Source organism: Phalaenopsis equestris, unplaced genomic scaffold (genome assembly GCF_001263595.1).
Source record: "Phalaenopsis equestris unplaced genomic scaffold, ASM126359v1 Scaffold000002, whole genome shotgun sequence".
NCBI classification, from domain to species: domain Eukaryota; kingdom Viridiplantae; phylum Streptophyta; class Magnoliopsida; order Asparagales; family Orchidaceae; genus Phalaenopsis; species Phalaenopsis equestris.
The window spans coordinates 47,809,378-47,824,332 of record NW_018164444.1 but is presented as its reverse complement, the minus strand read 5'-3'; the positions used below and the strand labels follow the sequence as shown (position 1 = coordinate 47,824,332).

Here is a 14,955-nt window from a genome sequence, read left to right as displayed (position 1 = left end):
ACGTTTTGACAGCATTTTCACACCAGATAGGTACACCAAATAGGTGTGGTGGCAGCTTTTTGGCAGCGGTATGACTTTTCAAAATGATAAAATTTTATACGTTTTGACAGCATTTTCACACCAGATAGGTACATCAGATAAGTGTGGTGGCAGCTTTTTGTCAGTGTTCTGACTTTTCAAAATAATAAAATTTTATAATAACGACCACACCTAACTTATCAACAGATTATTTTTAATCAACTTATCAACAGATTATCCAATAAGCTGCACACCCTTAATCTATCACAATATGCATCTCACGCCATCAACATTAATACTTGCATATTTAGGCTGCACACCCTTAATCTATCACAATATGCATCTCATGCCATCAACATTAATACTTGCATATTTAATAGCTAATTAATGATCTTCAAAATAAGTTTACATTACATAATTTTGAAATAGGAGAAAGTCTAAAAAAATTTCAAAGTGATCACTTCTGAAACTGGAATATGCAACCAACATAACCCTCACATTTCTTACAAAAACAGGCTATATAGCCTTAAACAGACTTAAATATAACATTTGTTCCTGTACAAGCACGGAGGTAAATCATAAGATAGTCGGATGCTGCAATCTGCTCTTCAGTTCTTTACATGGAAAAAAAAAAAAAAAAAAAAAAAAGAAAGAAAATTACGCCATACATATAAATGGGCCTAATTTCCTTAACAATCACTGATATCTCAATATACAAGCACTAGAAAATCCTGATACTTTACAAAAGGAATCCCTATCACTGGTCAGAAAAATTTAACAATGCGAACTTGACGTGTAAGCCTATCTTTCCCCCTTCCTTGACTAGCTTTGCTGCAGTAACTAGCCAATGGCCAGGCACATTATTTGGACCTCGAACAATCTCAGACGTGTCGACAAATCTCAGCAGCTTCTTCGATTGTATTGGTGCAGGCGGAACATCAGGAAAAACACCAGAATTTAGCGTGGAAGGCTCCTGTTTTACGGACAGGTTTTGATGGCCGGTGAATGTCGAACTAAATGTCGTGCTGATATTTGAGAAAAAGCTTCCTTTATGTGAATTTGCTGGAATTTGAGCCCATTCGGTCTTTTGGATGGTGCAGTTAGGGATGTGAGTGAAGAGAAGACGAAGGTGGAGGGATTTCTTCAACCATTTGTCCTTTGTCACGAGCTGAGCACCGGTGACGACAAAGGCGCCCTCAGAAACTATTTCGAACCACTTGGGGTTGTGTTTTACAGCAGCAGTGCAGATGCTGGAGTAGCTCTTCCACTGAATTGGTTCGATAAATTCCGGGGCCGAGTCTTCTGATGATTGCCACTTGGAAAGTCTGGAGGAAGTGGCTGATGCAAACATGCTTGGGAGGCTTGAAAGGTGCTGTATGTGTAAGGCTAGCTGGTTGCATTTTGATCCCTCGAGGTACAGCCGCAGCCCAGTTACTGGCTTGAAAGCACTCGAGACCTTTGCAGGAAAGATGAAAATGCTGTTAATAATTGATAGAATCCGTGTGCCAGATTGTTGTTTTTTAATGGGAAGAAAAATATAAAATAGTTAAAAAGAATATTTTGAGAGAGATTATAGACAAAAGGATATGTCCAAGATGATGGAATTCCACAAAGTCATTAAGAAGTTCACTGCAATCCTTAAAAGCAAACCACCTACTTTATTTCACAGGCCAACTGCCAATTTTTTTCATATCCAATAGAGCATATTGAAGCTGAAGACTATCGGTGCCATTTCAAAAAGAAACAATATCCGCGTTTCTAGAGCTTTGTGTTTAAGTTGCTAGCCTCAAATGTCTTTTTCATGAGTTAACAAAGAAAGCACATTATGAACTTCGAATATCATATAACCAGTTTAGGTTTTAGAATATCCATGAAAATCAAGTTTATGCATAACTTTTGTATCAGTGCTTGGAATTTTTTAACTTGGTGACATTCTATTTTCCTAATCTATTACTGGGTAAGAAGAGAAGGTGGGAGTCCTAATACAAGGATTTTAAATAAAACTATAGATGTTAAGCAGAGAATTTGGAAATTCTCATTATCTTTCATGTAATTTTTTTTCTACAAGCAGATGTTGCAATAAGGTAATTAATTTGTATAATAGAATAAAAAAATAATAATCATTGACTCAACTCATACAGATAACAGATTGCACCGATTAACAACACTCATGGTATCTTAACAACATTGATCAGCTTAATAAATCTTCATTCTCAAATAATTTTTATTGAATCGATCAACCTTTTTCCTTACTAATACTTCCACATTTATAATCTATTTCCTTGGTGTGAAAACCTGCTACATTTACTTTTCACTATCATATATTTAAAAGTTCTAAACTTAGTATCGTAGAAATATAATCATTTATCAATCTATCTTCATTTCACACTCAACTTGGCTACCAATAGTTTCTATATACTCCACATTTTGATCCATACAACATATCTTGTAAAATTAAACTTTTATAAATTTATTCTTTAGATCCCTATAATGAGCTCTTATCGTACAGCATTCTTGAAACACTCCTCCACTTTAAGAAACCCAGATTCAGCATTCTTTATCCATATCACCTCTCATATAATTGATCAAGATACATAAGCATATCAATTGCTGTTGCGACAATATGGACTAATAATTATTAGATTTAATACCAATAATTTCGCATATCATATCCTCGCTTCTATTAATCCTCACTTGACTTTTACTTGTTTCAACAATTTTATTATCTATTAGAACCATACCACCTACAAGTAACATACAACAATAGAGCATACTTCAAATATATCTAGCAAGCATGTTTATATGATCACTGTCAAAAAGAAGTAGAACATAAATAGAGGGAAGAAAAGGAGTAATCCATGAAGGAAAAATCCATGCTATTATTAAACAGAAACTTAGCTTAACAAAGAGTTTTAAGATGTGTAAACAAGGAAGAAATAATACATATACTAATAAGAAATAATACATAATTAATACAATTTTTCTCTTAAAACATATTGAATATATTTGATAGATAGAATAGACAGTTCATAGTTGTGTACCAAATCAGCCAAGAACATGCAAACCCATAGGTCATTCATCCTTATAAAGTCATCAATCCATGGCTTCAGTCCATGGATCCAGCCATCGGGGGACCCTCCTGTTGCTGGCCAGCAGATATTGTACATGTCTTACCATCTAAGGAGCATGTCAAGTATTAAGAACATTAGGACCCATCAGCTCACTTAACAAGAATGAAGGTTGCCGACATACATGTGCCCAAATAAGAAAATAATGTTTATCTAAAAGGAATGGCAACTAGAATATAACCCCCTCATTCCCTCCCTCCTCATCCTCTTCCTCAAGGGGGGTTGTGAACATCCACCAAACCTAGCTTATCAATCATTTTTTCGATCAAGGATCTAGCAATCTTTTTGTCATGATGCTTGCAGCATAATTGAAGGAATATATAAAGCACACAAATATTTTTTATTTAAAATTCGATAAAATATTGAGCTATCTCTATATGTTCGGCGTGATCATGATAGAAAGAGTAATAAGCTACACTAATAACAGGTTTGTTGTCAAAATGTACTATCAAAAGAGTCATGATAGTTAAAGTTCTGTTAGAAGTAGCTTAAAATCAAATTAATTCACTTATCCAAGCAGCAAATGATCTGAATTCTACTTTGCACTACTATTTGCCATAACATTTTAATTTTTACTTGAAGTTAGAAGACTGCTCCACAGATATGTACAAGATCGTAAAATAAATTTTCCATCTTCTATCGACCCATCCAAATCAACAACAGTATAAACTTGATTAACAATGGACTCTCTTTTCTTTAAGAGAAGCCTTATTTTAATGCCTGCTTTTAGGGATTTGCAAATCCTAGTAATAGTATTCATGTGTTCTTCATGAGGAGAATGCATGAATTGACTATCATAGTAATTGCAAAGGCCACATTAAATCTAAATCTGTTATGAGCCAAATTGTTGAGAAATTAGGGTGAAGAAAAACAAGAATCGACGCAAATCCAGAAGAACATACAAAGATTTAATGAGGTTCGACAAAGATGACTACATTCTTGGGAGAGCAGAGCGACGACTTCCTTTCAATTTCAGAAAAGAATACATAATATGAGATACACCAAAGGGTTACAAACAAGCATATATATAGCTCTGGAGTAAACCCTGAAATACAATATGTAATTACAAAATTACCTCTGTATCGTACCGCGGGGCCATTGCCCCCGCACCCCCAACCCACGTAACGAAACTTCATCGATTGGACGGATTCTTCCGCTCCGCTCCAGTATCTGTCCCTTATATGGTATATGAGTCATACCTAACAAATCTCCACCTTGGCGAATATCTAGCCCCTTAGGAGAAATACATCATGAAGTTTCTTACACACTGAAGTGGGTTGGGTCACCATGCTTCTCTAGCAACTGCAAACTTTCAACAAGTCTAAGCAATGCAAGAACTTGTTGATAGTAACTGACTTAGTCAACATATCAGCTGCATTTTCATTAGTATGAATCTTCTGCAACAATATCTCACCAGAAGTAATCAATTCTCTGATCTTTTGATACGTGACATCAATATGCTTGTTTCTCCCATGGTACACCTAGTTCTTAGTCAGATAAATAGCACTTTGATTGTCACAATGCAACTGAACTCCATCTTGCTCAACGCCCAGTTCCATTACTAGCCCAGCAAACCATAAGGCTTTTTTTGTAGCTTTAGCTACTGCCATTTAATCAGCTTCAGTTATAGATAATGTCACAATAGACTGAATTGTTGATTTCCAACATATAGGCCCTCCACCAAGAGTAAACACAAACCCAATTGTAGACCTTCTGTCATCCAAATCACTTGCATAGTCTGAATCAACGTACCTTACAACTGAAGGATCATTCTGCTAACTGCCAAAAATAATTCTATAACCTACAGTACCTTTCCGATACCTGAAAACCCACTTCACTGCTTCCAAATATCGCCTTGCAGGTTTAGACATGTATTAGCAGACTTGACTAACAGCATAAGTCAAATCAGGATGAATACATATCATTACATACATCAAGCAGCCAACTACATTGACATATGAAACATTTTTCATGTCTTCGATTTCCCTATCTGTCTTCGAACACCATTCTGAAGAAAGGTTAAAATGATTTGCCAAAGGAGTACTCACAAGTTTTGTTTTGTTTATCTCAAATCTGTCTAGCACTTTCTCAACATAGTCTCGTTGAGATAAACATAATCGTCTTGAGCCTCTATCTCGATAAATCTTCATTCCAAGGATCTTCTTCGTAGAACCCAAGTCTTTCATGTCAAATTCATGGCTCAATAAAGCTTTCAAACCACGGACATCATTCATATTCTTTGCAGTAATTAGTATATCGTCAACATACAGTAACAGAAAAATAATAGAATGATCATCAAGACTCTTCACATAAACTACTCACATCGCTTATAGCCATCGAAACGCTTGTACCATTGTCTTGGAGACTATTTCAACCCATACAACAATTTCTTTAATCTGCAAACCAAATGCTCCTGTCCAGGTTGAGTGAACCCTTCTGGTTGCTCCATGTAAATCCGCTTCTCCATATCATCATGCAATAATGCAGTTTTAACATCCATCTACTCCATATGCAAATCTCAAATAGTTACTAATGCAAGCACTGCCCTGATTGAAGTATGTCTGACCACAGGAGAAAAGATTTCATCATAATTTTTCCCCTTCTATTGTGAAAATCTCTTTACTACCAGTGAGTCTTGAACTTTTCCTTTTTTTTTTCTAATACTATTAGTTTCCTTTTGTACGCCCACTTGCACCCAATAGTCTTTTTTCTCTCAGCAAGCTCAACTAGCTCCCATGTGCGATTTTTTTGCAAAGACTTCATCTCCTCAACCATTGCACCCATCTATTTCTTTTTCTCTTGACTGGTGATAGCTCCTTGAAAAGTAACTAGATCACGTTGTTGATGAGAAGTGCACAACAGACCAAGTCTTTATAACCCAATATGCTAGGAGGTCTTATATTGGTGTGTCTCTGTTTGTCTCTGACTAGATTGTAATTTTGCAGATCATCTGGAATGGAATCACCAAGTGTTAGATTTGAACTTTCAACTCTCTCAATTGTTCCTGGATGTTATTCTAAATTCATCTGCACTGCATCTGAACTGAAACTGTTCTTTAGCACCTTCTCTTGATTCTGCTGCAACATAAACCGTTGATCAAAAACTGTATCTTTACTAATCACCGTCTTGTTTGCAATTGAATCCCAAAAATTGTATCATTTCACACCTTTCTTATAGCCCAGAAAGATGCACTTCTTAGATTTTGCATCAACTTTTAATCTTTCATCTCCAAGTACATGCACATAAGTAGGACAACCAAAAATTCGTAAATGATCGAAATTAATTGGATTACTTGTTCATACCTCTTTTGTAACTTTGCCACCTAATGATGCCTGAGGTGATCTATTGATGAGATGACATGTCATATTCACAGTCTCTACTCAGAAACTCTTACGAATCCCTGCATTCGGGCTCAAGCATATTGCCCTTTCAGTTAAGAACCTGTTCATCCTACCACATCCTACCACATCATTCTGTTGTGGTGTCTTGCGCACTGAAAAATGTCTCTGAATTTTATGCTCCTCACAAAATTTCTGAAACTGTGAATCTGTGTACTCTGTGTCATTATCAAACCTCGAATAATTGATTTTTCTGTCAGTTCGGTTCTCCACCTTAGCTTTTTACAGCTTGAATTTAGAGAATGCTTCAGATTTCTGCTTTAAGAAATACACTCAAATTTTTTTGAAGAAATCATCAATAAATGTAACAAAATACAGAGATCCTCTCAATGACAATTCCCTGGTAGAGCCTCATACATCAGAATGCACATAATCAAGAAACCCTTTAATTTTGTGTTTTCTAATTATAAAACTGACTTATTTGTTTTCCAATAACACAGAACTTACAAAGATCGAGCTTGTAGCTTTTAACACCATGCAAAAGGTTTCTTCTATGCAATTTTGTCATCCCACATTCACTAGGATAACCCAGACGCATATGTCATAGCTTTGTATTATCATCATCTGACTCCACAGAATGAACTTCACCTACAACTGTACTCCCACAGTTTGTAGATATTACCTACAGTTAACTTTCTTTTCTTCACAGTCAATGCACCCTTAACAATTCTGATGGTTTCTCTATCTTCATTTGTCTTAGGAATAAAATCATTTCTATGTAAAATGCCCACGAAAAATAAATTCTTCTCCAGATGTCTGACATCACATAATGTTCTAACAGTGTCATCATACATCTGAATTCTGACTTCACCAATACCAATAATATTACAACATCTATCATCACTTAAATAGAATGAGCCAGAATTAGTTAATGTGTACAAAGTAAACGACTCTTTGTTAGATGTTATGCGATAAGAGCACTCTGAATCAAGAATCCATGCATCCGTGAACTGAGTTGATAAAACTGAAAACATATCACCATTACTGCATTTTGAATTGTCACTCTGCACCACAGTTATAGATTTCGATGATGCATCATGTTTCTCCTCAGTCTGCTTCTTAAACTTTGAACAATCTCTCTTCATATGATCTGACTCCTTACACTTGTAGCAATGAATCGTCTTTTTGTCTTTAGACTTTGATCTGGAATTTTGTCTTCCAGAACCCTCCTTTTTCTTCTTTCCACGATCTTGTTTATCCTTTAACATATAAACTGTCGTCATGAGAGTTTTCTCCTGCATTCTGCTTCCGTTGGTTATGAGTCAACATAGCTGCAGTAATTTCATCAACTTTGATAGTTTCTTTTCCATAAATAAGAATAGTCACCAGGTGTTCATAGGAAGAAGGCGATGAACACAACAAAATCATTATTCGGTCATCATTCTCAGTTCTCACATCAAGTCATGATAAATCTGTGATTATTTGATTGAAATTATTCACATGCTGCGCCAGATCAAATCCTTCTTGCATCTTTAGCCCATATAGTTTTTACTTCAGATATAATTTATTCGTCAGAGATTTGGATATAAACTGAGTTTTTAATTTCTTCAATACCTCCCCTAGAGATTTTAGATTCATCACGTGATAGATAACTTCATTTGCTAGGCATAAGCGTATGATTGCTGCCGCTCGTTGCAATTCTTTCCAACATTCATCCTCCATGGCATCTGGTTTCGTTACCCGCAAAGAATTCAGGATCCCTTACTGCGCTAACAAATTTTTAACCCTTGTTTGCCACAATCTGAAGTTATCAGTTCCATCGAACTTCACCACCTTAAATTTTGCACCATAAATTATCATTTGAAATTGATTCTGCAACGAATTCTTCTGCATAATCCTCTGCTAATTTTTGAAAATTGTTGAAACCAGAAATTACTTATCAAGAGCTATTCCCTGATTCCTTCCAATTTTATTCTTCTCTGCGGGCCAGGAAAAAAAATTTTCTTTTCTTCACCTCCCCAACCACCTCCACCAAAGAAATCGAAGGGATTCACCTCTGCAGCCGCCTCCAGCAAAGAAATCTGAAGATCCCTTCCAATTCCTCCTTTCTGCATCCTGGAATATCTCCTGCACGCAATTTCCTTTTCCGCATAACAAAAATTTCCTTTTTCGCTTTTGTCCGCGTGCAGCAACAGGAATTTTCTTTTCCGCGACAATTTCCTGAAAGGGAATATTCCCTTCCAATTCTACTCGAATGCGCTCCGCCGCCCGACTACCGAACAACCGCGAGCACCTCGCTCAAGTCGAATCCCTTCCGCTGACGTCGTTGCCTCGTTACGAACCTCTTGTGGCGCAAAAGAAGCCCGCGCAAAGCTTCGTCTGCTCTGTCGCGAGCGATTATGAACCGCTCCTCTGCGACCTCCTGGCCTGCCGTGAAACCCTTGCCTCAGCCGAATTCACCAAAGCTAGAAAAACTCCAAAGCTTTCGTCACTGAAACCTAACAATCAAACTCCTCTGCGACAAATTCGAACTGCCGCAAACCTTTTCGAAATCCTTCTCCGAACTTTTCTCTGAAAAGTGTCGCAATCGTCAAACTCCCTGAAGCCTAGCAGTCAAATTTTCGAAATTTGTCCTTCCTGCGCCGAATTTTTTCTTCTCTGCTCTAGAACCTCGCTCTGATACCTCTTGTTGAGAAATTAGGGCGAAAAAAATAAGAATCGACACAAATCCAGAAGAACACATAAAGATTTAGCGAGGTTCGACAAAGATGCTAACATCCTCAGGAGCAGAGCGGCGAATTCTTTTCAATTCCAGAAAAGAGTACAGAATATGGGATACGCCCTAAGATTACAAAAAAGCATATATATAACCCTGGAGTAAACTCTGAAGTACAATATAAAATTACAAAATTACCCATGTACCGTACCGCGGGGTCGTTGTCCCTGCACCCCCAACTCACATAACGAAACTCCACAAATTGGACAAATTCTTCCACTCCGCTCCAGCATCTGTCCCTTATATGGTATATGAGTCATACCTAACACAAATAGATAAATTCCCTACCAATACTAAATATCCTCCTTTATTGACTATGAAACTAGCGCGGACATCACTCAATTTAATATTAGTACCTATTTGAGTGCCTACAAGTTTGCTTCCAATTAAAAATTTTTCTTTCAAGTGATCTAGAACATAATTTCTTTGAGAGATGGTAAGACTATTTGTTCCTAGAGATTTCCATCCCAAGAAAAAAGTTGAAACGCCCAAGATCATTGATTTCAAACTCTTCTGCTATTTTTTTTCAAAGAAACTTACCTTTAAATCATGATTTCCTATGAAAATAATATCAACATACACAATTAGTATGACAAGCTAAACTTATCACCTTTGTATTTGATGAGCAATGTGTGATAAAAGAGAGACTGTTAGAATCCTTGCTGACTCAAAGCTTTGGTAAGTCTTTCAATCCAGGCTCAAGATGATTGATTGTTTGAGCCCATAAATAAATCCTTTTTTTAATTTGCAAAGGAATCCTATTTGGCCAAATACACTAATGAATGGGGAGGATCCATTTTTTTTTTTTCCATTTACCAATCAAGAATGCAATATTAACATAAGAAAATGAGAATTGGTAAGTCAAGGTTGACTGCCATCAAAAGAACCCAAATGATGTTAAGTTTTGCCATAGAAGTAAAGATTTCAACATAGTCAAGTGAAACATTTTGCGACCAAACGTGCTTTATATCTCTCGATTGAACAACTAGGTCAATATTTCACAATGAAAACCCATTTTATATCTCACAAGAATAGCATCCGTAGCTTTGAAAAACTTCCTGTGTTTCATCCTTTCCAAGAGCTCTTATCTCCCGAACTGCCCCTCTCTATATTTTGGATTTTTAGGGGTCTGTTCAATCACCTTCAAAAGTTCAATCTCTGCTATGTTGGAGAAAAAAATTTTTCAACAAAAAAAAGCTGGTTATATCTCACTATGTTTTCTATATGTTGTTGAATATAGATACGAGCCTATCTTCTGGGCATCTCTTCAATAACAAGTCCATCTAGGATTCACGACAAGATTCAAAAGATAAAGTGAAATGACTTCGTTGTAGATTATTCTTTCAAGAGTAAATATGGCGCTCGGAAAAGATGCAAGGTGGAGTGAACAAAAGCTTCAATAATCTCAATGTCTAGTTTAAAAGGTTTGTGATATTAGTGAGTTGGAGAATAATAGAAGAGAAAATATTAAGATTTATTCTCAAGTAAGATGATGCCCATCGATATAAATATTTTTTTAATAAAAAAACACATACCCCTTTTGTTTTGCACCATACCCGAGACAAATGCATTTGAAAACTTTTGAAAAATTGGAGCCAAAAATAGTGCACCCAAATATCTTAAGAAGAAGACTTGAAGCTACACAAGTGTTAAAAGCAATTTGAAAATACATAACCTGGAGTTTTAAATTAAATACATGAATAAGAAGTCGATTTACAAAGTAGCAAGAAATGAGGATGTCATTAAACTCATCAACCTAATAGCATTTAAAAGTATTAATTGTTAACTTAATAGATCAAGCCACCTTTTAGAGAAGTATATTTTTTTTTCATTCAGCCAAACCAATTTATTGAGGTTTGTTGAGCCACAAACCTTGATAGATAATATCATTTTAACTTTAGTGACTTCCAAGAACTTGAATTTCAAGGGAGAAATAGGTTCTGACAATAATATAAATTTTTTTAAGGATTTGTTCAACATAGAATCTCTATCTTTTGATAAGTATAGCAAACACATTAGGGTATGATCATCAATAAAGGTAATAAACTACCACTTGGATTGAAGATTTTGATAATTGAAAGGGACCCGAGAATCACTATGGACAATAAGAAAAAAATTTGATAGCTTCATAAGATTTAGGTTTAGAGATAGCTCTTTAAGCATTTGGCAAACTAATATATTTCAGATTGAGAAAAATCAGTAAAATCAAATAGCGAAGAAAATAATTTTTAAAATATAAAAAACTACTATGACCAAAACCATAATATCAATAACATAATTTGACTTTTATTTTCTAAGACAAGAAATATCATTGTTAGTAACAAAGAAAATTATATTTTTTAGAATCTTCTATCAGCCAAATTCATTGATCTCTAGTTCTGAAAATCACAAATTTTAATGAGAATGTGATTTTACAATAGCAATATTTTGTAAAAGATTGTAAAAGAAAATTGAAACATGTAAAATAGAGCTCAAACATAACTCGGGTAATTCTAATAGCTCACATCCCCATAATAAAGGAGAGTAATCTATCAGCAATTTCGATGTTGAGATTTTCATGGAACATTAGATTAGAATATGTGAGAAAAATGTGTAACATGTTCTAAAACTCCCAAGTCAATAATCCATGAATTTAAGCCTCCCATGATATGGTAAAGGGTAAGAGAAAAATACCTTTATAGGTTAAAAGGGTGAAGTTGATTATTTTTCAACAATGAGCAAATTTTTATGGAGGTCCAAATGTTTCCAAGATTTTTATGTTTCTCATCTTTCATCCGTCACTTTTAGTTTGACAAATGTGTCTTAGTTTTTATTTTCAATGTTGATCCAATCTATTGGATTGCTAGAAAATTTGCAAGAACTTTCTCTCCTACGATTAGTCTCTTTATAGAAATCATACAAAAGATTATTTATTTACATGCATTGATTCATTTATAGGGTTTTGCTCAAGACTTATGATGGCAAAAGCAGATTCTTTCATTAAATTCTTAGTACCTCCAAGCATTATTCTCTATCTACTTTCGTCCCTTTGAACTTCATAAAATGTTACTTCAACTTTTAGAAATAAATGTATCTCAAGGATTAATTAATATGCTTCACGTAGATATTTATTAAGATCTACAAGGAAACTATAGGTTTTCAATCTTCCGCCAGTTTTATGTATTCACCTGTACACTACCAAAATCAATTATTTAACTCAGAGATATCGAATTCTTACCAAATTTTTACAAGTTTGGTGAAGTATTCAATAACACTCATGCTTCGTTGTTTGAGATCACAAGCATGACTTCATAATTCACATAATTGAGCAGAACTTCTAAAATCAAAGTACACCATGCTAGCTTTCTCTCAAACTACTTGTGCAATATTATCAACCAAGCATTAGGGATCTAGTGTGTTCTTAAAAAGAATTATTTACCCAAAGCATTACCAAGTCATTGTTCGTCCATAATAGTGATGAAGAGTTGACAATTTAGATTAGATAGATGATACCATTTAGGTAACTTATCTTTCTGCTTTCTCGAATCAACATTTGGATAGAGTAAGACTATGTATAAAACTTAGCCCATTTAATTTGTAGGAAGCAACTTGAAGAGGTGACTCGTCCATGTAGGTTATTGAAATGATAATTAAATTTGGTAAGGTATACGGAGAATTTATCTTTTCTCCTAAGTAGCGAAGACTCAATAGAGACCTCATGGCTAGCAAAAATAGCGGAGGCCAAATCAATCTCTAATACAATGTAAGAAAGCAAACAAACTATCTCCCACAACTCTCAAAATCTAAGCAGGGATCTCATCTTAAGGGATCTCATCTTAAGGGAACTCATCTTAAGACTAAAGCTTTGCCATTATGCATCTTTGTTAACAACTAACTCAACCGCATTTGGTTCTTTCTATTACACTTTTCATAATCTTATTTAAGATGACCTTACAAAAAAATAAATCCTTAAAATTTCATTTAATAATTTCATAAAAAAATATTTCATCTTTCTTTGATATGTTCATCTTTGACTAAGATTTGATTATCTCCACTCTAATATGTTTGACTAAAACAAGCCTTTAAATTTCCTTTCTCTTGTTATAGTCACAACATAAATCTCTTTTTCTTCATTTAAAGCCAAGTCCATGATATAGCACAATGCAAGATGTAGCTTTTTCTTTTCTTGCAACTTCTCTCAACAGACTTTAGCCTTCTTATAATTATTGCAAAAACTGACAAGTTATCTACTTCATAATAATCATCCGAAAGATGGTTTTTAAATTCTAATGTAATTGGAAGTAATTTTACGTAAAGGCAGACCATGAGACTCCCGCCCAAATAATTAGAGAAGCATAAACTCATTATTGTGACTAAGCCACTGTCAAACAAAATTGATCATTTTCTACGGTATCTCCTCAAATACACCTTTCTTTTATGTACCTACCACTTAATTGACCATAGAACCAGAAGAAAAACTAAAGCAATCCAAATAGCTATTAAACACAAGGAATTAATTCAGTTCAAACGGTATTAAGCTATTAGTAGTCTTTCAAAACACAGCCCTATTTTGTTTTTTCGTGAACTAAATTAATAATTAACGGAACAGGTTCTACTAATCAATAAAATTAATTCAGGAGAAAAGAAATTTTAAAACAATGATGTAAAAAATATTTACAAATAAAAATAGTTGGTGGTGGAATAATAATGTGCAAGAAAAGATAAAATATAAGAAGTTATGTTATAAAAATTGGTTTAAATGTAAAAGCTTAGAGAGCTGGAGAAAATATCAAACGGCCCGCAGGGAGTCTAAAAGAACAATCTGTGACGCTAAAAATTCTGCTTTTATTGATTTTTATAATAGATTAGATACTAAGGAGGGTGAAAAATATATGTATAAACTAGCCAAACAAAGAGAAAAGAGAAGTAAAGATTTAACTCAAGTAAAGTGTATTAAAGATGAAAATCAAAAAGTACTTTTCTTAGAAAAAGATATTCAACATAGGTGGGTGAGTTACTTTGATAAACTTTTTAATGAAATTTCTGAAAATACGATCGAACTTAGTGATTTTAATATCGTAAATAATAATAAAACGTTTCATTTTTACCGTCGCATTAGCAAAAAAGAAGTTGAGGAGGCTTTAAAGAAAACCAAGGGTGGAAAGTCTGCAAGACCTGATGATATCCCAATTGAAGTGTGGAAATATTTGGGAGATTTGGGAGTTTCTTGGCTTACTAAACTCTTTAATATTATTTTAAAAACTAAAAAGATGCATGAGGAGTGGAGGAAGAGTATTTTGGTCACAATTTTTAAGAATAAAGGGGATGCACAAGAGTGTGCAAACTATAGAGGAATTAAGTTGATGTGTCATACTTTAAAATTATGGGAGAGGGTAATTGAACATAGGTTAAGATGCATCACGAAAATTTCTCATAATCAATTTGGATTTATGCCTGGCAGGTCTACTATGGAAGCTATACATTTATTGAGAGGTTTGATGGAGAAGTTCAGAGATAATAAGGAGAATCTACATTTGATTTTTATTGATTTAGAAAAAGCTTACGATAAGGTTCCAAGAGATATCCTTTGGAGAGTTCTCGAGAAGAAATGTGTTGATATGACTTATATTCAAGTCATTAAAGATATGTATACTAGAGCTGTTACTTGTGTTCAAACTGAAGGAGGATTGACAAAATATTTTCCTATTTCTATTGG

General features: G+C 34.6%; 1 protein-coding gene across 1 annotated transcript in view; it reads right to left on the bottom strand.

The window, feature by feature from the left end:
- Positions 1-527: 527 nt before the first annotated feature.
- LOC110024336 (MACPF domain-containing protein At4g24290-like) overlaps positions 528-14,955 on the bottom strand; it is a 46,106-nt gene continuing 31,678 nt past the window's right edge. The window contains exon 7 of the mRNA XM_020724242.1: positions 528-1,474. Within this exon, the coding sequence (XP_020579901.1) occupies positions 776-1,474 (699 nt within the window). The 3' untranslated portion in view covers positions 528-775. The remainder of the gene's footprint in view (positions 1,475-14,955) is intronic.